This window comes from Symphodus melops, assembly GCF_947650265.1.
Source record: "Symphodus melops genome assembly, chromosome: 17".
Lineage (NCBI taxonomy): Eukaryota > Metazoa > Chordata > Actinopteri > Labriformes > Labridae > Symphodus > Symphodus melops.
This window is the reverse complement of record NC_136707.1, coordinates 10,126,059-10,153,468: the sequence shown is the minus strand read 5'-3', so window position 1 is coordinate 10,153,468 and position 27,410 is coordinate 10,126,059. Positions and strand designations below refer to the sequence as shown.

The 27,410-nt window shown below is 37.5% G+C and overlaps 1 protein-coding gene across 1 annotated transcript; it reads left to right on the top strand.

Annotated features, from left to right (window-relative positions):
- Positions 1-12,735: 12,735 nt before the first annotated feature.
- On the top strand, positions 12,736-26,460 carry shisa9b (shisa family member 9b). Its single transcript, XM_079366997.1, has 4 exons — positions 12,736-13,507; positions 15,956-16,062; positions 22,753-22,893; positions 25,220-26,460. The coding sequence occupies exons 1-4, from the start codon at positions 12,996-12,998 to the stop codon at positions 25,600-25,602; spliced, it is 1,143 nt and encodes a 380-aa protein (XP_079223123.1). The 5' UTR covers positions 12,736-12,995; the 3' UTR covers positions 25,603-26,460.
- The last annotated feature ends 950 nt before the right edge of the window (positions 26,461-27,410 follow it).

The window sequence follows — 27,410 nt, the reverse complement described above, 5'->3', positions numbered from 1 at the left end:
TGGATGGATGGATGGATGGATGGATGGATGGATGGATGGATAGATAGATAGATAGATAGATAGATAGATAGATAGATAGATAGATAGATAGATAGATAGATAGATAGATAGATAGATAGATAGATAGATAGATAGATAGATAGATAGATAGATAGATAGATAGATAGATAGATTGATTGATTGATTGATTGATTGATTGATTGATTGATTGATTCAGATACAATAATCCCCAAACAAGATTTAGAAGCCTTCCTAAAAAAGGGTCCCCTGCCCCTGCCGATAAAAGCTCTGTTTTGACTTGTAGAATTACTTTAGTTAACCAGGTCAGGTGATCTTTTAATCCAACAGGTGAGTAGGATATTTCCTTACTTTCTGTTAGGGGACATTCTGATCGGGGTCTGGCTGCTGCATCTTTTAATATTAATTGGCCCTCCTACTTTTGAAGGTCTGTGGTGATGGATAGGCCAAATAGCTTTTTCACAAAAAGTGTTTCTGATCAAAGGCTTAATTTATTTAGTCTAAAACAAGTGTAACAACTCTCTATGTTGGATGGATGTTGTTGTCAGGGACCACAAAGAGCTCAGTCTAAGGAACAATCAAACTTGTGTTTCAAAATAGCCCAAAGTTCTATGTTACCTCACTACCCTCTGAGTCCCAAGTGAGCTCCCTTTTCCTATTTTTGTATGAGTGATTGAGGAGATGGAGCCCTTCACTGGCTAGTTATTTACTTTTTAATATCCACAATATTACAGCAACAAATTGAGTTTTTAACAAGGAAATTTCTCCTGCAAGACTGCCAGAATGAAGCAACCGGTTGAGCATTTACTCTCTGTGGTCAGGAGGCTCATTATCCCCATTGAAAGTCACAGTAAGAGAAGAAGTGAACTCCCATACCTCTATAATGAGCCTGTCATTCCACTTCGGCATGAAGCTGGTCAACTTGCAGCGAGGTAGCTTCCCCGTTGCTCAGCAGCTGACTGAGGAAAATGAGCAGAGCTTCTGATGGCCTCCTGTGCAGTCTGCTGCAGCCAGGCATCACTGCCACCACTTCTCTCTGTGGAACAGCATAACTTGACTTTAAACTAAAATAAACTTTTCTTTTTTTTTTTTATGACGTCGTCAAATTCCTGAAAACTGTTGACTCATGCAGTTTGCCTAAAAAAGGCATCCTTTCCACTGACTTTGTATCGAGAGCTGCTCGATTATTGAAAGAAGTCCTAATCCCAATTATTAAAATTGATAAATTGCTTTTACATGATCAGGATTACACTTATTTATCAAATAGATGAAAAAAATATATAAAACATATATAATCATGAATAATGTATGTATGAATGTATGTATGTATGTATGTATGTATGGATTAACTAAAATGAGTGATTATTTCCAAAATATGACACTTTGAAACAGAATTGACAAAACCTATGGACAAAATAAGTGCAATAGCACAGTAATAATGTAATCTCAATATTCTTCTTTTCACAAATGTGGAAATCCAAAATTGTAGTGAAATTGAAACTCAATTAATTGTCCAGCCCTCTTTGTAACTTCTCTTACTTCCTACTTTATACATACATATACAACCTCCTTCATTAACTTACTTTGCACAAATCTTGAGCTAAGATAAGGTCAGATTTCACTGAATCATGGCAAAATCCACATATCTTAAGATTTCATATTACAATGGATCTATAGGTCTGCCTTAACAAACAGGCAATACACATTATTGTTTCAATTAAATGTTTCAATTAATACTTTATTGATACTTTTACAATTTCTGATAGATTGAAAATGTACCATCTTCACCCACATATCTGGATTGATGAAAATATGCTTTTGAAATTCCTATCAAAGAAGATGTAATACTTCTGTATCTGATTGGTGTCATTTCTAAAATTGTTTAAAAAACAAAAAAAATGATACCGTACAATCAAAAAGTGTGATCTTCCCTTCCACATCTACAATAACAAAGCTCTGTCATAAATGTTATTTATTTTTAACAAAAAAACAAAACAATGCAGATGAATTTGAAGTCGACATTTGTTTTAAGTCAAAACCTAAAATCAGACAAGCAGATAATATGTTATACACTTTTAATTTGCTCGGCTGTTATATTTAGTGGGATTCAGCACTTAGAGTCAAAACACTGACTTGACATTATTTTGCAGACACATCAACAACAAGATGCATTTGAATGTAGAAAGAATAAAAACATGACAAAATGAGAAGAAGACAGAGAAGAGAGTCCCACTTTTAAAATAGCTGTACTTACAAAAATAACAAAATGTCCAAAAGTTTCTTCTCACTGTCTTACAACAGCTTTAAACTTAGACAGGGTTTTTGAAGTCTTCCCTGGAGCTATTTCCAGCAATAAAAGAGTCAGATGTTAGGAAGGCTTTTGTCTTTGTAACTTGATGTTGTCAGGATAATAAGCATAACAAACCTGCAGGAATGTTAGTGACCAAACAGCTCAGCAAAGTACAACTCACTCTGTTTTTTTTAAATTATTATTTCTAGTCAGACACCTCCTCTCTTATGGTCTGTACTGACCAATAAGACCAACAGACTCTGTATTTGAATACATTTCAAAAGAACTGAAGTGACACAATGCAATTACAGCATGAAACATCATAGGAGGTTAAGCACTAACCTACTTTTAGCAAAATGAGTACATGTTAGGTTCCTCTGTCTCATGCCGTTAATGTTTGTCATACGAGGATGAAAAAGGCTCTTTATCTCAAAACCCCCCCAGCTTGGCATTTAACTAATGACAGATTGTTCTACGTCTCTCTGCTTTTAGAGGACTTATCTTAAGGATTTAATAAATGTGGTATGTATAGAGAACACAATTCTGAATCTTATTAATGCTTCGGATCATTGTGAGCTGATGGTACATCTTGATTTCAGTGAAAAGTGCACAAGAAAAGGAATGACGTCCGGATAGTTTGAACTCTATAACCAGAAGACACATTGCAAACACAAAAAGAAATACGATTTGGGAAATGGGCCACTTTGACAGCAGTGATTTCACAGACCAAGTGCTGTATCACGGCTTTGCCAAATGCACACACATAACATGTTGAGCAAAAGAGAAATGTATTCACAAAACGTCTTAGGGAAACGTTAATTCGTCAGAATATAAGTCTTTGTTTTTAACAGCAACCGCTCTCATACTACTGACTTCCTTGAGCAGCTTTTTTTTTTTTCCTTGTAGGAAATGTAAATGTAATATTCTACAGATGTAGTGTCAGGTCCTACAGTATACTACTTTTCACATTTCAGTGTCCTATCAGAGCTGTCTCACTCATGGTCATCCTAAAAAAGAAAAAAAAGGATGTTACCATGACAACATTTCTCTGCACACGTCTGCCTCTCGATTGTCTGGAAAATGAACAAGAAGACAGGAAAATGTCAGACACTGAGGAGCAGTGGCCGAACACAGTTAACAGTCGCCACTGACTGCTCTACTTTGGCAGCAAATCACTTAAAGATTCAGCTTAGTGTGCTTCACATGTTAAGATGCATACCGCACCAATTTGAGTCTCAGTCGTCCCAGCTATCTATAGTCATCGAAAAGTGTGTCGCTTCATCTTATAGGCTAATCCCTCACTGTCATCCTGCATTAATAAAACCAATCACATGGTGTGAAACTGGGGTCGGTCTCACATAGTGGCATACTGTAAGACACACTTCCCTGTTAATATACCTGTTGTAAAAATGACAAAAGTATTGTGAAATATATGCACAGTGTCCAGTCAGCAAGGTTAATTGTGGGTCCAAAAGCTAAAATGGAGGCCTTTTGACTGAGTCTGACTTGGTCAACAGTGCTGCTGGGATGTAGACGTACACATATGACATAAGACAGAATGTAAGCCGTATCTAGGACACACTTAGTAATAGAAGAAAGTTTCTTTATTTTTACTATTTCCCACATATTATAATAGTAGATATTAAAACAATAAAAATATAAACATTGAATTTAATTTTTGTTTTATATGCCTACGAAGGTATCAACTTAACTGTTTCTATTTATCAAGGAAACAGATGTCAAACATTTAAGCATTAGCCTTTGGATGAAAATTTCTCTGAAATGCATTTCAATCAGGTGTGTCCAAACATTTAAGTGTAGATGTGGATGGGGGTGGGTGAAATAACAACTAAGTTAAGAGACACAAAGCATGCGTGTGTTTAAAGAGATACAAAAAGTTTGAAGGATCCAGCCTGTGGTTCTCTGTAGTGTTTTGATAGATATCTCATGTAGAGAGATGCTGATGACAGAAAGTGACGTCTTCATAAGTGAGCATTAGTATTCCCCACATTAAACTGAAGAAAACTGTCCGACTCTCTGATGGTTCTAGTATCTGTCCAGTGAATTTATTCCTGATTTATCAAAATCTCAATGATCTATGTAACACTAGGAACATTTAGTTCTAGTTGTTAAGATCTTTTCAGGTATACAGTGTTGGTGCACTAAAGATAAATATATTATGACAACTAACTGCTTTTTATAGAAGAAACAAATGTAGCCTGTTATTTTTCTCAAATCTGAATTGAATTAGATATATTTAGCATGGGACTCCACACTTTTTAAATATCAAAATTTTACTAACATACTAGTAATACATTGCTAGTTTCATTATTATTCCTTTTGTAGAACGTCTCTGTGTACCATCTGTGCTGCATACTGTTGGGACCTACTGTTTAGTAGGCGTGCACAGTAGGCTATGTGTTCCTACGTCGTCTGATTCATTCAGTGTGGAAGTGTCATCATTTGAAAGGTTTGTTACCTGCATCCATCCTCGTTATTTATTTTATTTTTTGGGGGGTTTTTGTTTAGCCTTATTCAAAAAGAGAATTGAAAACTAAGTCAATCTGTTTCTCCATAAAAAGTTACCTGAAACAGAACCGCTAAATGTTAACATGAATAGTGAACTGATCAAACAAGTTACAGAGGTGAGGTATGTGGGGATCATTGTAGATTCTCAACTACATTTTAAAGAAGATCTGTCAAACGATTAAGGCAAATCTTTTCTGTTTTAGGATGATAACAGTCTGACACTTATCTGTGCCTTCCTGTTTTTAAATAACATGACTGTTTCACTCCTGCCCTATGGTTTAATTGTCTGGTCACAGACTAACCAGTCAGTGATTCAAATATGGAGCGACCCATTACAATTGTGTCTTGAAAGTTCTGGACAACTATGGGCTGAAAGTTCTGGACAAAAAAAACACAAAACACCATAAGACACTGCCGCAAAAACACAAGATTTTAAGTTTTACAAATTTCACTGTCTTCCATTAGCTTGCATTTAAATGTTTAAACAGACTTGCTCTTCAGCATTTCTGTAAATCAATACAGAGACTGCAAGGCTGCAGCCGAGCAGCTTCAAGTGGCAACTGTAAAGTTTCATTTCGCAGAACATCTTTTGCTCAAACAGCTTTCATGTGAAAGGAGTAAAATACTGTCCTCACTAGCAGATCACTTGAAGCTTACTGCGAACTTCGCAACATTTTAAGAGAGCCACCAGGTCTTGCTTAGTTCAGCAACAGACTTGTACTCATGTTTAGCTGTTTGTGCAAAGGTTAAATTTGTACCTTTTCTGTATTTCAACCCATTTTACTCTCTTTTTCTTCTTTTTTACTGTTTTTATTTTGTACTTACACAAACATCCTTCTTGTGACAAGTGATGCAAATGAGAACCTGCTATAAATACTAGTCTATGCATTGGATTGCTGTTTTCAGTTTGTCTATATATATTGTATCTGTCCCTATCTAAGAAACCACAAATGAATAAATAAATATATACATAGTCAGGTAAACAAAGAACAGTATCACGATGTAAATCAGATAACCTACAGTACATACAGGAAAGTAAGAATGAAAGACAGTTATATACATTATATGAAGTAAAATAAACCAATAAAGACACATATGGAACTAATTATTTAAATAGAGGTCTCAGGGGGAAAAGTCTCATAGTAATGCATACATTTGTTACATTTTGTGTTGTTAATTAAAAGGAGGGTTTTCAACTGGAAATTTAATTCTAGTTTGTTTTGATTTGGAGGTTCAGGAGAAATTACATTTTACACTTAATTTCACATAGCATTGTGGGTGGTAAAATACAATTCATTTTCTTAAATGATGCATCCAAACCACACTGCATGAAACCCAGAAGTAAGTATCCTGCATACTGAAAAGTTCAGTTTACAGAGGTAGACCCAAACAATGCCCACTGAATAACCATGAGGGTTCAGTCTACTGAAACCCACTACGGATAAGTCCACAACTCAACAGCTGCTGTGTTCTTTCAGGTTTTTCTGTGAAGGAAGTTTGTTCTCTGTTAGTCTTAAATATTGTTGTCTTATTGTTGATACAGGGAGTTTTTGGTTATGAACTCTGGTCTCCACTTTTTTTTCCCTCACATCCACTCACAATAGGGGAATGTAACTATACCACATTTTCGAGGGCTTATGAGGTGTAGTATTTCATGGCTGACTGAAGTCCTGACTTTTCGTTGATTTCAATGCAACCTTACTTTGATAGATAATACAGACAAGCGAGAACTTACATACCATTACGCACAGTAATTCAAAGGAAAATAAAGTATGAAAAAGAAAAACAGAGCAGCAAAGACAATACTTCAGGAGGGATTTCAGAAAGGGATAGGTCAGTATGTTAACAGGAAGACTTCCCCAAAGACGAACTACCTTTGATAAGACACACTTTTATTGATTTAAATGTGATCTTTCAAAGTCAATGATTATTTTAGGTAAATAGCTAGTGTTTTTTTTTTTTTTTTTTTACATGTTGATTGTGTGTCTTTGGGTGTTAAGACAGACGATGGATCTATTGAGGAAAGTTCTCAGTGCTACATTGCTTTTGCAGAACAAACACTAAGGGCTTACATTATAGGTGCACTATTTTTGACGTTTGAAATTTAGTTATTTGATGATTATACACTAATACTGAAGGAAGAAATGTTGATTCACGTGTTCAGTAGAATTGTATTATCAGTGTTATTGTGAAAAGTAATAATTCCTTTCAACTTGTTCCAAACACTATTGTTAAATTGTCAAACTATGAAATCAATTTCTAAAAGAGAACAGATATATATAGAGCTCTGATGAGCAGGATTTGACTTGACTGGACTTTAAAAAAAGAACAGAGGCAGTCAGAGGAGTGATGGATGAAGAGGAAGTCTAAAGTAGATTCAAACCTTTGTGACAGAGAAGTTTAAATATGAACTCGTAGTTTTTTCCCTTTCATGACAGAACATCAAACCCAATCCATTTTATTTTGAACCTTGTGTTGATGCTGATAAAAATGATAATGTGACTCAATGCGCTTTCTTTTACCAGTTTTTAATGAAACATTTAAAAATCAACCTCATTCCTGAGTCCATGACTTAAAATATACTCAGAAGCGGGAACTACCTACAAGAAAAAGAAAAAGACAACATTTTTATCAGCATTCTTTTTGGGCTTTCACACCGCAGAAAACTCTTTTTATATATTATTTACAGATATTTGCCGGAGGAACTTTATGTGTGCAGTAAACCGCTGAACATTTCACTCGGACTTTACCTGGAGAGACTCCTTCCAGACTCCCAGCATTTTTCCTCAGCAAATCCAAGTGAGCTCAGTTGAGAACGCAGCAGGATATTATCCGGAAAATTCACCTCAACAAAAGGAGGAGTAGTGACGTTTATATACAGTACTGTGACTGCTGCACGATGCATAGAGTGTATGCATTAGACCGCTATATTATCTCCATGCATGTAAATGAACAGCTGCATAACGTTTCCTGTTCGTCAGTAAGTTGTTCTCAGCTCTTTTGATAAAAGTGTGATTCTGTTGAACTACATGTAGATATAATATAAAGGTACAGTAAATATTGTTTTTAAAGCGTCAGTCAGGGTCAAGGAGCCAATCGCAGAAACTCTGTGTGCATCATCAAGCTGAGAGCACAACAGCCATGTGGTACACTCGCCATTATTTAACTTTTCTTTTTACGTATAGTGATCGGCTGGCTGTCGGCGTTTAAGTCCTCTGAGGCCAACACAACAAGCTGAGTGGAGCAGATAGTATTCACTGACAACAGTTGGCCTTCCCCTTTCTTTAAACGTCTCATCAGGCTCCCTCCCTTTCTGAGCCGAAAAACAAGAGTCTTGTCTGCCCAACAGTTACCCACCCAAAGTAGGGCTTCTTTTTTTTTGGTGAATACGGAACTGCAAAGCCTAATCTATTTATCAGGCTTTTAACCCTGTACAACAGTGCCTGCACATGTTTTACTCATGCAATCACAGTATTGACACAAAGTCAGGTCTGTTTGTTTGGGAAGTTAGCTTCGCTTGTGTTGTTTTGATAGCTGTCAATCAACTCTTTTTATATCAGTCATCACACTCTTGGATTGTGGTGCTGTTTGTAACTCTTGGTCCCCATTTCAGCAGACTGGTGGTGTGAGGCAAAAAACAAAACTACCACAGGGCTTTTTTTAAACCGTTATGTAACTCTGGAAACACTAAGCTACTCATAATTCCATCTGTTGATTGCTAAATCTGTTAAGGAAGCATAGATCTGTATAAGCCAATCCATGTAACCTATTTCATTGGTAACCAAGGTAACATGTACACGTCAGCATGGCTACATCCCTGATTAATAGGTCAAAAGCTGTTAAAACGGCTGTGCTTGTATCACACTATATACTCTGCCAGGTTATTTAGTTTATTGAAATATATGTAAAAGTAATAATTCCACAATAATTGTACAGCAGGACAATCGTCCCTTTCTTGTCTGTTCATATCAAGTTTGAAATGTGAAGTCTGAAAATACTGACAAACATTAAGAATCAGTTTTTTGTGAGCTTGTGAAAGCAAAACACACATTTCAAATCATTAGTGGTTCAGTTTAGTCTTTCAGTTACTAAATGGATTAAATGTATATCCAATAATGATTTCCTTGTCAGTTTGTTTCAATCATATTTTCTTGTCACAGTGATATATAAAAGTCAGAGTGAACATGAACATGGTAAGTGCCACTGCCTCTGAGTTGTGTTTTTAAGATGTAGCCTACAATTAAGAACAGCTTCTTATGGCTTTAAATGATATCTTCATATGAATGTTTCGTGTCTCCATGCCGCTCTGTTTGTGATCGTCAGAGCTGCAGCTGAAATATAACTTCTCAAACTGTTCTACCCGCCACATGAAAGAGTCAGAGCAGCACATTCAGGTCAGTTGGAAGGTGAACTAACAATGGAACAAATGTAATAAGCTGAAGTTTACAGGTTAATACTCGCCAATTTTTCTTTTTTATGTTATTTTGTCCTTCCTACATTTGTTGCTGCAGCATTGTATCTTTATTCTTTGGGAGCCTGTTTGTCTTAAATTTTATTCATATTGTTAATATAGTTTGATAAGAGTTTGTGTATATGATGGTCCGCTGACGTCAGACACAGTGATGATTGTGATAGGTAAAATGAAGCTAACTTCTCCCTTTTATGTGAACGTGCTTTTTGCAACTCTGGATTTACCTATCAGCTTGGTAATAAGCTTCGTAGGACTGATAAACACGTCGGGTTAGTGAAGCTAGATCACCCAAAGAGAACCTGGATACGTGGAACTTGCTTTGTTGCAGGCCACAGGACAATGCATAATCACGACTAAATGAGCCTGGACCAAATAAAGAAGAGGGGTCTGGTTGAATGCCCTGCTACTTCGTAGACTGCACAGGCAGGACATTAGTGCACGGTTTTAGATGCAACCATACATTGCAGTTGCTGAGAGCAAGCTAATGTTAGCACAACTGACACATCCCATTGCTGGAACAGTTCACCAAGGAAGCTGAAAAATGGGGCACAGACAACAATGCCAGTAGCTGTTTGCCCTGCTTAAACTGGCAGCTGTTGAAGATTTGCTTGGGAAGAAAGAAGGTTTTTTTCTACTCCTTGGATGTTTGATCAAGTCTAAAAATGAAGGGCTTACTGTAGTTGGGCTACAGCCATACCAAGAATTACTGAGTTAGCCTCTCCTTAGCCTAGCATGCAATACAAACGAGAAAAGTTAATGATCGAAATAAGTCTGCCCGTTCCACCGTAATCTACTTTTGAATACTGCACAGCTGTCAGGGTTCAACAGTGCCTCCATATCCCACCATTGCTGATTCAGTCAAGTGCAGTGATGCAGAGTAGCCTATTACAGCATCACACCGAACACTGATCTGAGTTCAATAGAACACCTGTCATTCAGTTTCTGCAAATTCAACACCTGACTATAGATCAGTGGTTGTCAAGCCCAACAATAACTCAACCCAAACAAAATATCCTGGCACCGACACTGCATATACATATGCATTATGAGTGACAGACCAGTGCCACACCACTATAAGGATCATTACACCAGTTTAGAAATTGGCACATAATGCTGGCCCCTTATCGGCCACAGCAAATGCAACTAAACTACCTGTTGCTGAACTACAGTACTGGCACATAATACTGAACTACCCCATACAATCAGCTGAACTATACTGTAGTCAGATGCTGTTGAACTAATGACATGTGCCGTTGCCAACCTTGTGAAAAGTCATTGGCCACTTTTTGATCCAGCTGCTGCAGTACACCATTCAATAATGTGTTAAAGGATTATTAAGAAAGACAACTATGGGCTGAAAACAAAAAAAAAAACAACAACAAAAATGATGTGCTTTTTTTCACCTGGCAGTGACTCGTCAGTTTACGATTGAATATCAAACTTTTAAAAATGTGGTCTCCAAAAACTGTACTGTTTTCACTTTATAAGAACTCTCAAGTTTAATCCTTAGGGATTGTGCAAACTATTTATAGGGAACTTTAAAGATGCACAAAGATGAGACAAGCAAAAACTCCCTTGACAGCCAATTGTAAATAAAACTAGCCTCTCATGATTAAGACTGTGAAACATCAAACAGAGAGTTCTCAAGTGGCAGATGGTGAGCCTCCATTCTCTAATCATAATTTTAGATAAAAAGGTTCTCTAAAAATATAATGCCAACAAGCGCTTTTGCAGATCGCTGCTTGTCAAGGCTCCTTCATCATCTGTTTCCGTTTCTTGTAAATCACCAGTAATTAATAGCTGAGGGTTCATGGTTGACACAGTCTGTTGCATAAAACAAACCCTGGAATAAATGTTTTACAGTGATTTCAGTAAATATTAATAAGTTTAATTTCACTTTCATTCAAATCATAATACATACAGAAACCTTATCAGCACGTATACAATGTCGGCTGTATTTAAATGTCTAAAACATACTCCATAGATAAAAAGAAGAGCCTTTATGGAGCACCAGTTGGTGAAGTATGTGTCACTTCTACCATCCAAGCTGAAAATCGAGATGATGGTATTTTTAAATAAAGCTTGACCAGCACAGGTGTCTGAACAGCATGTAGTGGCTATAATTAATTGCAATATTGTGCGTCCATAAAGCAAAATAACTTGTGTTTCGACAGTGTGGGAGAAGTGGCGAAAAACAGATCCAAGGAGGGTTAGTTCTTTTTTAAAACTGTTATATTTTAACATATTCTCATGGAGTGGACTTTATTAGGGTGAGATCATTTTTGTAGTTCACTGTTCCTTTTTATCCTCAGACAGAATCAGATTGGTTTTCAGCACTTAAATACATTATTGTCTTTATCATTAGTGTTTTTCATCAGTCATTCAAGTCTTTGGCACATTGGTTTTGACACTTTTCACTTCAAATTTTTAAATTTTGCATTTTTAGTTCCCAGAGAAGGATGTCAACATTGGGACACGTCTTCCCGTTTCTCACAATAATCTTCAAATGATATCGAAGCAAAGAAAAAGGCTTTTGCACATAATGTTAGTAGAGACAGAATACAGTTTTCCAATCCTTAGCCTCAGTAGAACTTTTCATAGTTAATCAACACTAACTCAGAATAATAACTTAACTCAACACAATGACTTACATTTACTTTAATAGAAATGTATTTTCAAAAGATTGTAATGTGTGAAATGAATATGAATTATGACATTATTGCCCGCCTGTATTATTATTTTTTACTTCTAAACTTGCCTTTGTCCCAGATAATAAAACAAAAAATCATTTAAACATGTGGGGAATGCATTCCAAATAAATAATTTAATGTTAGTCTAAATGACTGTAAGGCATCAGAATGAAAATAACTTATTCTGCAGAAATAGCCTATCGTGCTTTAAGATTAAAATAACAGGTGTATGGTCACCTCTCTTATATTTACTGATTTATATCTTAAACATTATTGTAAGAAAAGTAACTAATATATTTTGTTTTCATTTTCCAATAATCTTTTTTTTCAGAGTAGAGGTTTGACAGTTTACTATAACTCAATAGCATTTTTTTTGTTTTTACTGCCCCCACACTATATATTACATATTTGAATTCAAATAAATGTTTACACAAAACCAACAGTACATGTTAATTGTATATAGCTTAGCTAATATATTATGGAATTAAGCTGTACTGATTATTTAAATAAAGGAATACTACGCTCATAAAAACATGGATTAGAGGGGTGTAATAAAACTCATAGCATATGTCCTTCTCATTGGCTCTTTTTCTCCCCCTAACAGTCATATACTTGCTGGTGGTCTCTCTCTCTCTCTCTCTCTCTCTCTCTCTCTCTCTCTCGCTCTCTCTCTCTCTCTCTCCGTATCTGTGACAAGCTCTGTGGAGTGAAAAAGCCTCAGGTGTCTGACACTCTCCATCAGAGTCAGGTGCATTGCTCAGTGAAGAGATCACTCCCCTCAAAGAGTTTTCTTTTTCAGGTTCCCAGCACTTAGTATAGAGGTGGGTTTTTGCTGTTGTTGTTTTTAAAGAAAGAAGAGGGCGCACGGTGCTTTTACGCATGGAAGTTGGAATCAGCCCAGCTGAATTTACGCATGGCTGTGTCTCGTCGTCTTAGAAGATGCGTCTGGGCGCATGAGAGCTTTTTAAGGCGTCAAGAGGGACGTAAAAAGTAAGCAATGATGCGGGTAAATGAGCTGCTGCTCGGCTACTTTTTGGTCAAAGTTATGATGTGCGACGCGGAGGGTGAGCAGGGTCGGAGCGTCGACGACTTCATGTTTGTGACCGGATTTAACGACTCAAAGGAGGTGGAGAGCGCAGTCACGGAGAGCATGCACATGGAGGACAAGTGTCGTGGATACTACGATGTGATGGGCCAGTGGGACCCGCCGTTCGTGTGCAGGACGGGAAGCTATCTGTACTGCTGCGGCACCTGTGGCTTCAGGTTTTGCTGCGCGTTCAGAAGCTCCCGCCTGGATCAGACCAACTGTAAGAACTACGATACCCCGCCGTGGATGATGACAGGGAGACCGCCGCAGAAAGTGGACCCGGCACTGGAGAATGCAAAGGATAAAACCAACCTCATTGTGTATGTCATATGCGGGGTTGTTGCCATAATTGCACTGATTGGAATTTTCACCAAGCTCGGGTTGGAAAAGACGCACCGTCCACAGCAAGACGATATGTCAAGGTGGGTCCTGAATATACCCATGTCTTCTTTTCTTTCTAACAATGATATATATTTTGTCCCATCATTAACTACTTAACCATTCAAAAATATTAGTCCTGAATTACTTACTGTCAATTCTGGGTATACAACCCAAAGTTTTATCGACAGAACTCAGAGGAACAAGTCAACGTGTTGAAACATCATGAACATACTTCTTTAATGTCTGTTCCAAAGTTCAGAACACAAGATTATAGTTCAAAAGAAAATGTCCAACAATTGCCATAGGTGTGCATCCTCAAGTAAGTTATTTTTAGAAATGATCAGTGTCCTCCTTCACAGGTTTTTGGTGCCATGAATAAAATAGCTTGAAGCACAGAGCAGACAATCTTGACTTGGTGCATCTTGACTCACATTTAGAACCAAGAACTATAATTTTATAATCCTTTCCCCTCTAATGTAGATGCTATTGTTAGCAAATCGTCATGGAAAGACAATGAAGATCCGGGATAGGCTGCCATGTATGAAACCTGGGTTGAGAGAACAGTAAAATTGCTTTCATTAACGCCCCTGCGCCAAGTGCTGCTCTGACCAATCAGAGGATTTTCCGCAGTCTTTAAACTTTTTCTACTCAGTTTATACCTGGAACCTTGACTGAGGTGAGATATCGAAAAAATACCAGGAACTATCTAAAACTTGTGCCTTTTCTTAAACCAAAAAAGATGAATTCCACATGTTGGGAAATCTGATAAAGCTGAGCAGTACCATGCTTTGCAAAAAAAAGGCTTTAAGCCAAACCAATGGAGTATGTGAAGCTCCCTTTGTTTCCTCACAAGCCCTGCCTGTTGTGTTCCTCTCTGGTTTCTGTATCGCCTTAATGCAATGGGAATTAACTAAGCTGCAACCCATCCAGAAGTGTACCCGAGGCCGGCCCCCCAATTTTTTTGTCTTCATTGGTATACACTGTACGAGGGTAAAACATTTTTTTTTGTCACTCACCTGTTTGAATTTTTGCAGGAAAGAAGTTGTTTTTATTTAGGCTTGAGGCAGACCTGATTGATGGGCAGATGAGTAGGCTGTCCCCATCGTTGGGCTTCCAAAGCGCCCTTAAGTAACAGATGAGTTACATCACTCAGGCTTTATCCACCATTATTTATAGCTCAGTCAGACAACTCGTGTTTTTATTTGTTTCAAATATTTAATGCTGCAGAACATAGTTTGTGTTTGGCGTCTGTGCTCTGATCTAATCACTCCTCGCAGTTTTAATTTAAACGCAGAAATTTGAGGATTGGTGGGATTATATCGTAAACCCCAGAGTTGGAGCCTATAGGTGGGTGCTGGAGAAGTTAGTGGGCTGAACAAGAGTGAAGTGCTGGTGCAGATCAGAGCTGGCAATGAAAGAGCAGAGGGAGTGACTGGATATCTTTCATCCGAAATAAACAGCTAATTGGAAGGAGGTGTTGTCAGGTGATTGTGGATAATAACTCATGTCAACTGTGAAGTCAGTGCAGCTCGAGTTCACTGCCTGAACACGCTTGCAGGAGTTTCTTTTTTTTTTTCATTCTATCGCATTAACACACGGGGACACCAATATTACACCTTTACGGACTTGAAAGTTCAAAGGCATACATGATGGCAGAACTTTATTATAGTTCTGTTGTGAAAGTTCAAACTGTTAGGAGTTTTAAATACAACATAGGGGTGGTGAGGGGTTCAAGGAAAAAAAGGTGGGTTAACACTGTGGTTTTCCAAAGCACTTAGGCTTGGATATTATTTTGGGCCACTTTCATATGTAGATTCCCACAAGAGTCTGATCCAGGTCACATTTAAGAAAGAAATGTGAACAGCCGAAAAAAAAATACAAAAATCAGACCTTAGCATTAGGCTTGTAGTGTGAACTTTGTTTTCTGACCACCTTTGCTGTGCAGCTACAGATTGACCAGTATTTAAAGTCTTTAAAATCTTTTGTTTAATTGTTTTTATTATCATATGTACAGCACTTTGGATACATTTTTGTTATTTAAATGTGCTATACAAATAAAGTGGATTGGATTGGATTGGATTTATATCTCAGCCCCTTGCTGTTCTATATCACTGACAATTCTAACTTAGTTCTAACTATTTACAGTAAATCAAATAAAGGCCACCCTTGTTAGTTTTAGACTGTGACAAACCTGTGATTTTGATAGAGACCAAAGTTGGTGTCCTCTCAACAGTCAAAGTGGTATTCTGTTTGGTGGATTTTTTTCCCCCAACTCCATTCTCAGTTTATAGATAATATTTTTAAATTTAGATTAATAAAAAAAAACTCCAATAATTAATTTTAGATGGTTAAAAAGCTACAACAATAAAGACTTTACTTTTTATTTTGGCGGATATGTTATTACATGCAGAGGTGCCCTGCTGGCTTATAATAAATTGTACTTGTTCTTTAATGATTTCCTTATTGAGATATGCTATTCATTTTTCCAGAGCTCTTGCGCACGTTATCCGCCATCCTCCCTCGGAACATTCGGACGACATTGGACTTGGCCAGCACTATGAGAACATACAGACCAGAGTCACAGTCAACAGCCTTCGTAAGTACTGTGACAACAACAGAAAGAGCACCTAGCTGTACACAAACATGTTTACGTGACAGAATGTTGTTTTTTCAAACTTCTGGTTCCAGTTACAGTATCTATTCTCTAATGCTGCTGCCAACCGCTTATAATGAACAAAATTGCACCAACATAAATCCCCCACCACATCCAGTTTCAACAGATACTTAACGTCCGTTTTGAGTCTCACATCAATGATGTTTGCTTGCCTATCACAAATAAGACATAAAACTACATGAAAAAAAATTTTCATCCTCAGTCCTGCTGATGAAGCAATTAGTAATGTCCAAAGCATACACACTAATTACCACAGACAACCTGGAGCTTTCTTTCAAAGCCAACCTTAACGTACACAATAAGAGTTGTATATTATATAGCACTACACTTCCATTCATCAACACCAGCTCCAGCATACACCCACACTGGGAGAAAGTGAAAGAAAGAGTTCTTAATAATGTTAACCAGCTCAGTGCGCTGACAGCTCCAGTCAATAAAGATGTCCCTGCCTCCCTCCCTTCCTCCCTCTCATTCTCTGCGTGCTGGGTAATTATGCCAAATGGCATCTCACTTTGAAAACGCAAAGAAATAGACAAGCAGCATTTCTTATTTTTCTTACAAACCTGATTTAGCTTTATATCATTATGTCTCCTTAAAAAAGGAAATGTTTTAGCTTAACGGAGGATCAACTTTTTTTTTTTTTGATACAGACTGATTTTAATATCATGCAGTACAGTGAACAAGAAAACTCCCACCCCAGTCATCACATGTGTTAGGAGAGTTAAGATGTTCTCGTTTGAGCTAAAGAAAGCAGCAGGTGGTTCACTGATTAGTCAGCGAGGTTTGATAGTGAAAATACCAGGTGTGCTATGTATAGTCGCCGTGAAAACCTGCCCATTCTTGCCACACATGATATGCCAATTGCAATTTACTTCATCACACTGGAAATTACCTGGCTTTAGTGTGCTATTATACTGTACAACCATTTTTAACGAGCAGCCCATTGCTGTAATTTATTTAGAGTCAAATCTCAACATTTTTTTGTTTCAAAATCAAGCAAATACACTTGATAAGAACAGTGAGTTTAACTTAAACCCTAATCTGCAGTGTCCAACATTCTCACATTTTTGGACAAAAAGCTTGTGTTTTTTGTGTGTTGTTTTTCTAGCAAACTTATGTCCACCATTAAAGGCGGGGTTGGGGATTTTTCGAAAACTAGCATGATTTTAAAAGCAGCAGTCTCTCCATGCTCCATCTTCACCCACCACCTCCTCCCCTCTGAACTCCCTTAAAAGCTGTGCCCCACACTTTAGCGCCATCGGTCCAAAAGTGGATTTTAGCTCATGCTTTGAGTGTTGGGTAATGTACGCATGGGGTAGAGAGAACAAGCAGGGAGGCAGGGAGGCATGATTGTTTCATAAAGCGTGTACTGAGTGCAGACATTGGTTGAAGTTTTTATGTGCTCACAACTGCTACAGATGACAGATTAATTTGTTTCTTTTTCAGAGCACATGAGTTAATAATTTCTGTCTGGACCTAAATACAATTTCAACCAAAATATTAAAAAGGGAATCTGGAGGAAATTACCAACCCTACCTTTAATTAAAATAAATAAATAAACCTTTATTGCCCTCGGAAAAATAATTCCAGTCAGCTAATACAATTTCCATTATTTGGTTGCCGACGTGTGATCAGCATTTTTATTTTATTTTTTACATGTGCTTCATGACTACTGCTCTCTATCTAAAGCATACTTTATCATACTACCTTCAAAACCTGAGTGTCTTCTATTTTAAGACACAGTAAGTTTTTTTTATTTTTATTTCTGTTTAAGGAGTGATTTATTTTTGCTCCCTTATATCAGCTGAGGTGAGGTGTCAGCAGTGTCAAGATTAAAATTAATCATTTGAAAATCAGAGAGCTTCTGTTCTATCTCACCTTCTCACAGAATAATTATCAGTCCTTTTACAAAAAAGCTGACAGACTGATCTGCATTTTATTTATATTATTCTTTTCATCTTGTCATTGCGCATTCTATGTGCAGTGTAATCCATTGAAACAACATGTGACAACTCGATTTGCTTATCAAACATTGATAATAGTTTTTCGATAAAGCGTGAAGGTCAGTACTTGGGTTTAAACAACCATGTGTGATCGACCAAAATTTAAAAAAAGAAACAGAAGCATACTTTACGATCAGTAGCAAACATGCAATAAACAATAATACAACAATAAAAACCTCTAAAATACAAAACTTTGGGTGAAAACACTGAGGAACTTGTGTTTTGATTTCAAATCCTTTTTTATCCTCCCTGTCCTTGGTTTAAATGAAAGAAAACGGAAGCAGAGAGAACTCCCCTTGATTCCTAGCTAGACTCGATGTCGTCTTTTCTTATTATAGTATTTATCAAGAGCTTAGATTGAGGCTCACCTATGAGTTGGCTTGCCCATTTGACAATATCATTAGGAGCATTTTTCTTTATAAAAGTCGGCTTACCAAACGATCAAGAGAAAAAGACAGGACAGGTTCAATGAAAGCTGTATTCAACAGCCAGTTAATAAATGTTGTTTGAATTTGATATCAACATTAAAAATAGGCTTTTTAATTTTTTTTTAGATAGATATGTTAAATGTATCAACACATCATTAGATTTCTTTTGCTTCGTGACCTTCTTGTTGTACTGTAGATACAAAAAATAAAAGGATGTATACTTTAGGAGGGATTCTGTGGAATAGAGTTGGCAACAGCAATGGGATAATTATTGTTTTCTTGACAGTGGACCTTGTCAAGTTACAAGAGGTGGGGTGAGGTACATTTTTTTTTGCCACATGGATCTGTAGTGAACTTGTCTTCTCCAGCTGAGCCTCCAATTAGCAGGTGTGACTACCACAGCTACGAGGCGTACTGTTTGTTACAGGTGGTGTTGCAAAGCAGAGACTGGATGGAGCTCCTTTTCCCTCATATACTGCCTGTCAAAGATGACGAAAATCTGCCAGGCTATCTGCTACCATTCTTTTCAAGACATTAATAAAGATAAAGATATGCTGTGTGAGCTGTTTTTGTAGTGCCACCATGTTCATGTCCTGCGTCCATGGGGCAGTTATGAAGTGTGTCCTCTTTTTAGTTCATGCGTCCAGCCAGAGAGAACAAAGTGTGAGCTAAGTGCCAACACTCCACTGGTGCATGACGGACTATTTCCTTACTGCCAGATGGAAATGTATTTCAGCACCATTACCTCTGACAGCAGCTGGGACATTGAATGTAAAAAACTATCGGGATCTGTCCTCACTGTAACTCAAAGTTCTGATACTTAAACGTTGTAATCAATCGCCATAACAACACTGAAAATGCAGAAACTTAGGAGTAATTAGCAAATAGAGTGCCAAGAACCATTTTTTAAATTAAAGTTTCAGCAAAAATTTTACTACCTTTTTAGCAAAGAAGTTTTTGAGTGCTTGTGAAACAGACTGAAATTACTATTTTTACCTTGTTATGACCTACAAAAGCAAACTGGCTCATCAGCATTAAGACTAACACTTGAGTTATTGTGTATGTCTGAAACTGCTACTCGTGGGTAGGTGTCAGACGGTGACAGCAAGTGATAGCACGCAGCCAAAACTCCTTAGTTTACATTCTCTGTGGCGAGGAAAGAAAAGGGAATAAATCAAAAAAAAGGTATGTCGCTTGTGTATGGGATGTATCGGTACAGCTAACATGAAATGAATAGATAGCTCTGGACAGAGAAATGAAAAAAAATTATGTCTTTTATTGTAACAAATAGTGTTCAGACAATTTGAAATCCTTACAACTTTTAACGTCATGTCTCTACTCCTAATCATGTGGATTTTGCAGCCAGATACGGTAATGCTCTGATGAATGGTAAAAAGAACAATTTACACTTACCCAATCCGCTTACCCTGCTGAAAAAAAGAGCAAAGACCAGCATTATATACATGCTGGTCTATGCCGGTTTGATGCTGTTCTATGTTGGTTTATGCTGGCATGTGCTAGCCTGTGTTTCATGTTGTACATGCTGGTTTGTTGCTGGTCTGACCAGATTGATGCTGGTCAGACCAGCAACAAAAACAATGTATGCTGGCCTTGCTGATCACATTAGCATAGCCAGAGGTTACCGTCCTATGCTCAGATTGAATCAGATTGGTTTGATACAGCTTGTCATTTTAAGTCCTTTATTAAATCCGTGAAGTATTGCTCGGATTAATAAAAAAGTGTGATTGCTTTGTAGTCATGTTTTTACTCTTATATATTTGGGCATTCCAAGTGTTTTATGTTAAGTGTTTTGCAGACCCTATGAAATGACAGACAACTGTCTGTAAACAGAGTAAAATACATCGGTCTTACTGACATTTTAGTTTGATTTATATACATTTGTAAACAGCAAAATCTGACATACGTATTGGTGTTTAGAGTTTAAGGACTTGGACAGAAATATCAGGAAATAATATTTTCATCACCAACTTGAAAGCAGGCTGTCTGTAAATAAGAGTGCCCTTCTCCTTGTACCATTTATTTAGGGGCACACAGCTCCCAAAATACTCTCTTAAATCTTTTATGAATTCCAGGGGGTGAGTGTCTGTGTCTGGAGTGTTAACTTGATTATTTCCGGAAACAACCATGGAAGTCTTTAACCTTACAAGTCTCCAGCAGTGGCCTACTTTTGACATAAAAAAAGGGTTGAATCTGACAACAGTAAAAGCAACAATGACACCCAGTCATCAAACAGTCAAAGAAACATAAAAGAGGGAGATAAACAAGCACATGCAGCAGCACCTCACTCCAAATTGAGTTTGGCATCTTGAGAATAGCAGTGTTGCGCCCGGATCTTAACAAAAGCACTGTCCTCAAATCGCTTCTATTTTAAGCTATAGAGGAAATGTGACACTCCTGATATATCCAGCCAGACTCAAAAACACAAGTTTATCTCAATATACGTCTATAAAAAAAAAAAGCAGTCAGAGTTAAAATTATTGTTTATTTAAAGTATCTTTTTCAGTGGCTTCTTCCATTAAAGGGATGCCCTGACCTTCACCTTGACCAGAGTATCAGATAGAAGCATTGTGGTCAGGTGACATCTCTTAAATGCGATGGCTTGGTGGACGGTACAACCAAACAGCACAATAGAAAAGGTTTCCTTTGTTTAGTCAGCTCATCTGAAAGCATGAATGTAGAGGAAAAACAACATATCTAGGATTTACAAAGAAGCACACTACAGTTTATTTATCATTTTCTACAGAGATAATCTAATTGGACTTCTATCTCAAACAAGACCACACTGAATGAGAGCATGTGTGCATGGCCCACTTAAGATGAAATGTATGAAACTGAAACAGGTCAACAAGCCCAGAAAGGAACCTGACAAGGTACACAGATCTCTGGTTACTATTTTAGACATTTTTCTTTGTTAGAGAAGCACTCAAATGCTGTCCGCTATGACATGACCATTTTAGAACATTTATAAGAGATGGTGAGCTGCATAAAACTCTTAAAAAAATTATCTGGAAATATTTTCTAAATCAAAATGTAATAAGATGAGGATTTTCATTGGCACCACCAATTACTTTTCTTGGTTAAATGACCCTGAAATCATACTCATTACACCACCGAAGACGAAGTCAAAGCTGTCCTCTGCATCACTTCATGAGACAGCATTGATAGTTTGAGACTTTCAAAATTAATTAGCACAGTAATAAAGTTTCTTGCTGACCAGTGGGGAATAAGAGCCCAATTAACCTATTTTCTGTATTAATGATCTGTTTTTATCAGACACAGTCAAGTCCAAGTGCTGCTGTATTCCTCCCAAACCTCTTTCAACTGGAATAATGAGTAATTTACCTTTTACGTAGATCACAATGAACTAGTGATGGACTCAAAGTGAATACCTTACGCCAGCAAATTACCTTTAAAATGAACTATTTGTATCATGACAATGGGAGTGTGGATGTTTGACTTGTTGATATTTAAAGCTCCTTTAAGGATCTTTCTGTTTATGTCGATAGATTTTGGCGCCTCCTGTAGACAAAGAGGTACCACTGCTTTAATTATTCTATGTAATGTTTACGACAATAAAGCTTAACCTGCTTTTTTTAACAGTCAAATAATCATCGATAATCTTTCAAAGTAAACGTCATTAGGATTTTGCGTCCTATACAACACATTGCACATGCGGTTGACACCACAGCTTGTGAATTACAGCTTGTGAAGACACTCTGAACATCTGTTTGCTGTGTCATGCCAGTGGGCAGGGGGCCAGTCTATTTGCTGAGCACCCTTTAATTTAGCAGATGTCTTCTGTAGGCTTAGTACTGCAGAGTTTTAAAAGGAGCAGTCGTGCCTCCCCAGCTGAATCAACCAAACAACCTACTTAAGAAACAAGTGAAGCAACACAATGACTCTATACAGTATTCATGTCAACCCATTGAGCTAAAATTTCACAATTCTACAATTCATTTAGCAGACGCTTCTGTCCATTAGTGACATACATCTGATAGTAGACCTTTCATTGGCAGAGGGGAGTGGGCGGCAGGGCGGCAGGGTTTCAAGCAGTTGAACAACAACGCGATTTAACAGTAGTGATGCATTCTTTATTGAAGAGAAATTCACAAGCTACCAACACCATGAACTTGTCTGAGTTTCTGCTTTCCCTCATTTAGATAACAACCAGATGAACAACCTGGTTCAAGCATCGACTTTGATAGCGCAGCCTTACCCGCCTGTGGGACAGTTCACCAGCCCCTACGAGCAACTGAAGCCTGTCAAGGATCTGAACAAATACGCAACACTCAAGGCTGTAGGTAAGAAGAGATTAACCAAGAGCCAAAAGTTGCACTTCTTCACTTCATCATGCTGTAAATGAACACAAATAGCATATTTAACCAGTTTTTTTAAGGAGCCTCTAATCAGGGAAATCATAAAGGCTGGTGTATAAGTTAATGACTCTGAAAATTCATCTGAAAAGTTTCTTAAATGTTTTCATTAGATCCTGATCAAATGTATTCTTCTTCATTCTGTGTGAAATATTGCTTGTCACAAGAACTCTTTTGCCAACATTTGATATTATTGATATTATAAGCGTACTTCAAAACGGAACTCGTCCTTAAATAGTCACCTAGTTATTTTGAATCTCTTAAGATCTCTGGCTTACACAAGTCTGTGTCAGTTAATCACCAGTCCATCAATGCCAAAAGAGAGCGGAGCTGAAAGTTTATTTATAGAAGCAAGTTTGCTGTTTTTCTCATGCTCTAATCTTGGACACAAGTGCCTGCCTGGACAAATTAGAAAATAAATGCTGTCTTCAACCCCTTTGTTTAAAAAGGGCACTGAGATAAGATATCATTCTCAGTGTTTACATTTTGACTTTTCCCTTTTAAATGAAAACAATTTTTAAATATATGTCAATACTATTCATCTCCTCATTTATCAACATTCAAGTCTTATTAGAAATGCATGAGTGAATTGAACACCCTTTTGCAAAACAAGCCTTTTGTCTACATACATTCAGCATCAAAATGTGAAGAGGTGGTATTTCTGACTCTGTATCTGATGCTAATTTGCAGAGTGGAAGTCGTTTTATGGATTCCTGCTGAATCAGTTAGCTGTGTTTGACTGACCTGGTCATGGACATGATGCCAGCTAACACCCTGCATGTTAGTGAGTTCAATCACTAGACCGAGCTCCCTCTCTTTGCATTTCTCACAAGCAGCTAAAGCTTCCTCACTGAGGAGCCGTCTGACAAATGTAACCTGATCGTTACAGAAAATAAAAATAGAGCAAATCTTTGCTAATGAGACTGGGGACAGGAGACAATCAGGGGCAATCAAAACACAAATGAGATGTTGCCATGTGACAAGATGCAACTGCTGCAGAAGAAAAATACGCACGGCTGAATGTGTGAGCCCGAGCACCAAACAAGTGGTGAAGTGATCACAAGAAAGGTTATCTAAGAGACAATTCATTAAAAGTGTTGGCATGGAAATATCAAAGGCTAATGATGGAGCCTGCTATGCAAAGGCTGAATTAGTGCTCCAGCATGTACTGCTTTTAGACAATGTCTTCGCCTGATATAAGGCAAAAAACAATCACACAATAGGGGCTATGAGCACAGTGTGGTGGATGATCATCGTTGTGCAATATTCCACTGGCAAGCATATACTGTAAGCCATGCTGAGGCCTTAGTGTCTTCTGAAAATAGCTTCCATAAACAACTTATATGCCATCTATAAGTTGGCACAAATTTTATTTTATATAATGGATGAAAAGAAGGAACAATGTGAAAATGTATTTTTCTGACTTCACTTCCTCCAAAGTGCGAAGTCTCTGAAAGGGAAGTTACCGCTTAGGCTACATAACACGCGCCCTGACTTATTGGTGAAGGTGAGAGTGAATGCAACGAGAAGAGAATAACTATAGACACTAACTGGGTCCGATGAATCACTTCAACTTCTTCTGCAAATAAATCATGCTATGAGGGTGCATCCCAAGGGATCATTTTGTAATCCTCAAACGTCCACGTGCAGAAACTCAATCAAAAACTGCAAACAAGAGTGATGCTGAACCTCATAAGGCGTACTGGTGCTATGTATTGGGCTGATGAAGATTTACAAATGCCAGTCCCTAAAAGAACAGTCAGAGGAAGAGGCTAAAGAGGAAGTGAGCTAAGGTCAAAGTTTAATGAGTGCTGTGCCATTGGCCAAATTGAACTAAATTGAACCTAATTCTGGATGGGTTTTTTTCAATTGCTAAACACAGTTATTTGTTTTTGGGCTCATTTAAAGTGAATATATAGGACTCAAATGTAAAGAAATTAGGTCATAATATATTCTTAAATTATTAAGAAATATCTTTGGGTGCTAGAGGGGTGCTTTGGCTATCCAAGGGGTAGCTTCCGTATACGTATACCAGGGACATGAATGTAGAAATAAAAGGTATCTCTTTTACTTCCCTTTGTAAAGTTCGACTACTGGCATTTCTTATCTTTGCTTTGAATGCTTTAGCAACAGTCTATAACAATTATGTTGGGACTTTTTTTATCTGACTGTCAGCTTCTCCACACAGGACATAATGTGATGGCTAATGAAGAAAGAAATGACAACTGTCATGTTGTTTTTCTTTATCTTTTAGCAGAGAAAGCCAATGACGGCTTCTATAGCAACCGGCGGACAATGATAGAGATGACGAGTAAAACCAGTCTCCCCATGGAAGCTATGGATTTGGATCCAACACCGAGTAACCCTTACAGCCCGCCCAGACAGCTGTCTGGAAAGCAGAATGGCAACAAGTACAAAAGCCCGAGGAGCCGCAGTGCCCAGTCGCTATGCTATAGCTCCAGCACGGCTGTTAGCCCAGGAGGGCTAAGATCCTGGGAAAACAAAGACGTACTGGGACTCAGACAGAGCTACGGCCAAAAGAAACTGTGCATCATAGAGAAGGAGCTGCACACCACTCGCTTCATGCCTCCACAACCATACTTTGTCACCAACAGCAAGACAGAAGTGACAGTATGAGGGACGGTCCAAACACCAGGAATCAAAGTAACCTGCATTTAAGAAAGACTGAAGCTGCTGACTGTGGGGGGTGTTGGTAGACATCAGCATGGATTGTAGGTTATTTATTTAAGGAGCAGTATTTAAGATGCCGCCTAAAGGCTCTGTATTAAAGCTCTGTATAAATCACTGTGCCACAACAGGATACAGTGCTGACTATGTTTCCATTAGTATTCATATAAGCACACTACGAAAACTAAACAAAGAAGTTATGTTATTCAAATATAGGCGATGACTTTTGTGATACAGTGCTGTAGAAAGTATTTACTAAATCATCATTGTACCTTTTAAATTAAAGGTCACATATTATTCTACTTTTCAACAACTTTAAATAAGTGTCAGAGGTACTCAAAAAATGTATGCAAAGATTCTTGCGAAAAATCCACTCTTGTCCTGTATTTTAGCATGCCCCATGGAAGGGGATTCTAACCATTTGGGGGAGGGGTTATTGTCCATTGTGATGTCACAAAGGGAAACGCACGTTTGATGAACACATTTCCTGGAAAGTGGAGCAGGTAAAAAAAGGTTTTAATTTCGTTATATTTCTAACAAAAGGAGAGAATGGACTTTTTCTTAAATGGGGGGGTTGAAGACAGAGACACGTTCAAAAATCATGATAAAGTGTATTTTACATAATATGTGACCTTTAAAGTATAGAATTTCTGTAAAAAATATTGTTTTATGGGAAAATCTTGTATTTATCTACAGTTATTAATCAAGGTTGAGTAGTTAATGGTTTCTCTGGAAAAGTGTTTTCAGATTTAAAGACACAGTGTGAAAGTTTTTCGGCTGAGTTTCAAGAGCTCCCAGATGATAAAGTTAAGAGAATTACCTACAGAAATTAACTGTTCTAATGATATCCAACTCCTCTGTACAATAATTTCATTTAAAGATCTTATAGTACTCAATAAATGACTCAAGTAAAAAAACAACAACAGTATTATCACGGAAAACAACAGCTGCCAAACATTTAACTGTGATTGTTTGCCTAAACATTTATGCTCAGTTTCCTTTTTTTTTCGTAAGGTTTGTTTTCAAAACAACCGACAGCCATTTTGTTGAGATTCATTATTTATGAAACTCATAGGAGTCAGTGCGGATGTGTCAATGTTATCCTATACAAGTCAAAGTTCATTAAAAAAAATCCTTTTAAATTTTCTGGGTGTAGTGTCACTTGTAAAAAGTGGTATTAATCTAAAACAGATACACACCGGGTCAATTGCCAGTGGACATACTGATGCATCTATTTCTATGGTTACAGTACTTGGAGATGTGGCTGCAAAGTGTTGAACCAGTGTTGTATCAGTGTAATAGTGCCTCTCATCATTACCAGCATGTGTGTGATTATCCCAGAATAGGCAGTAGAGGAAGCCCCAGTATTAGGGTGGAGGTTTGTCTTATTCTTAGTAAATTCATTACGCCCCCAACTAAAGTCTTTGTAGTGTAAGCTTGGTGGCTCAGAGCTTTCACATTATTTGAAATTCTGAGTTATAAATACAAAAAAAATGATTTGATGTAACTTTAATGAATTTGATTTTAATGAATATCTCTTAAGACAGAATATATTGCTGATTGTGGTAGCACAATGGTGACAGAGCCTATATGGCTCACTGATTAAAGCTCCTAGTAATTGCATTATTAAGAACTGGGTCGGTTCTTGTTGTAAACATGGCAGTATATGATCTGCTGGAGAGGAGCCGATTTGCACATCATCTCATATGTCATATGTGGAAACAGATACTATTTTCCTCTGATTAGCTAACATCGCA

Excerpts from the sequence above, each read along its gene's own strand:
- shisa9b (XM_079366997.1), top strand. The coding sequence starts at position 12,996 with ATGATGCGGGTAAATGAGCTGCTGCTCGGCTACTTTTTGGTCAAAGTT. Across the intron at positions 13,508-15,955 it reads CAGCAAGACGATATGTCAAG|AGCTCTTGCGCACGTTATCC; the intron begins GTGGGTCCTGAA and ends TCATTTTTCCAG. Across the intron at positions 22,894-25,219 it reads CGCAACACTCAAGGCTGTAG|CAGAGAAAGCCAATGACGGC; the intron begins GTAAGAAGAGAT and ends TTTATCTTTTAG.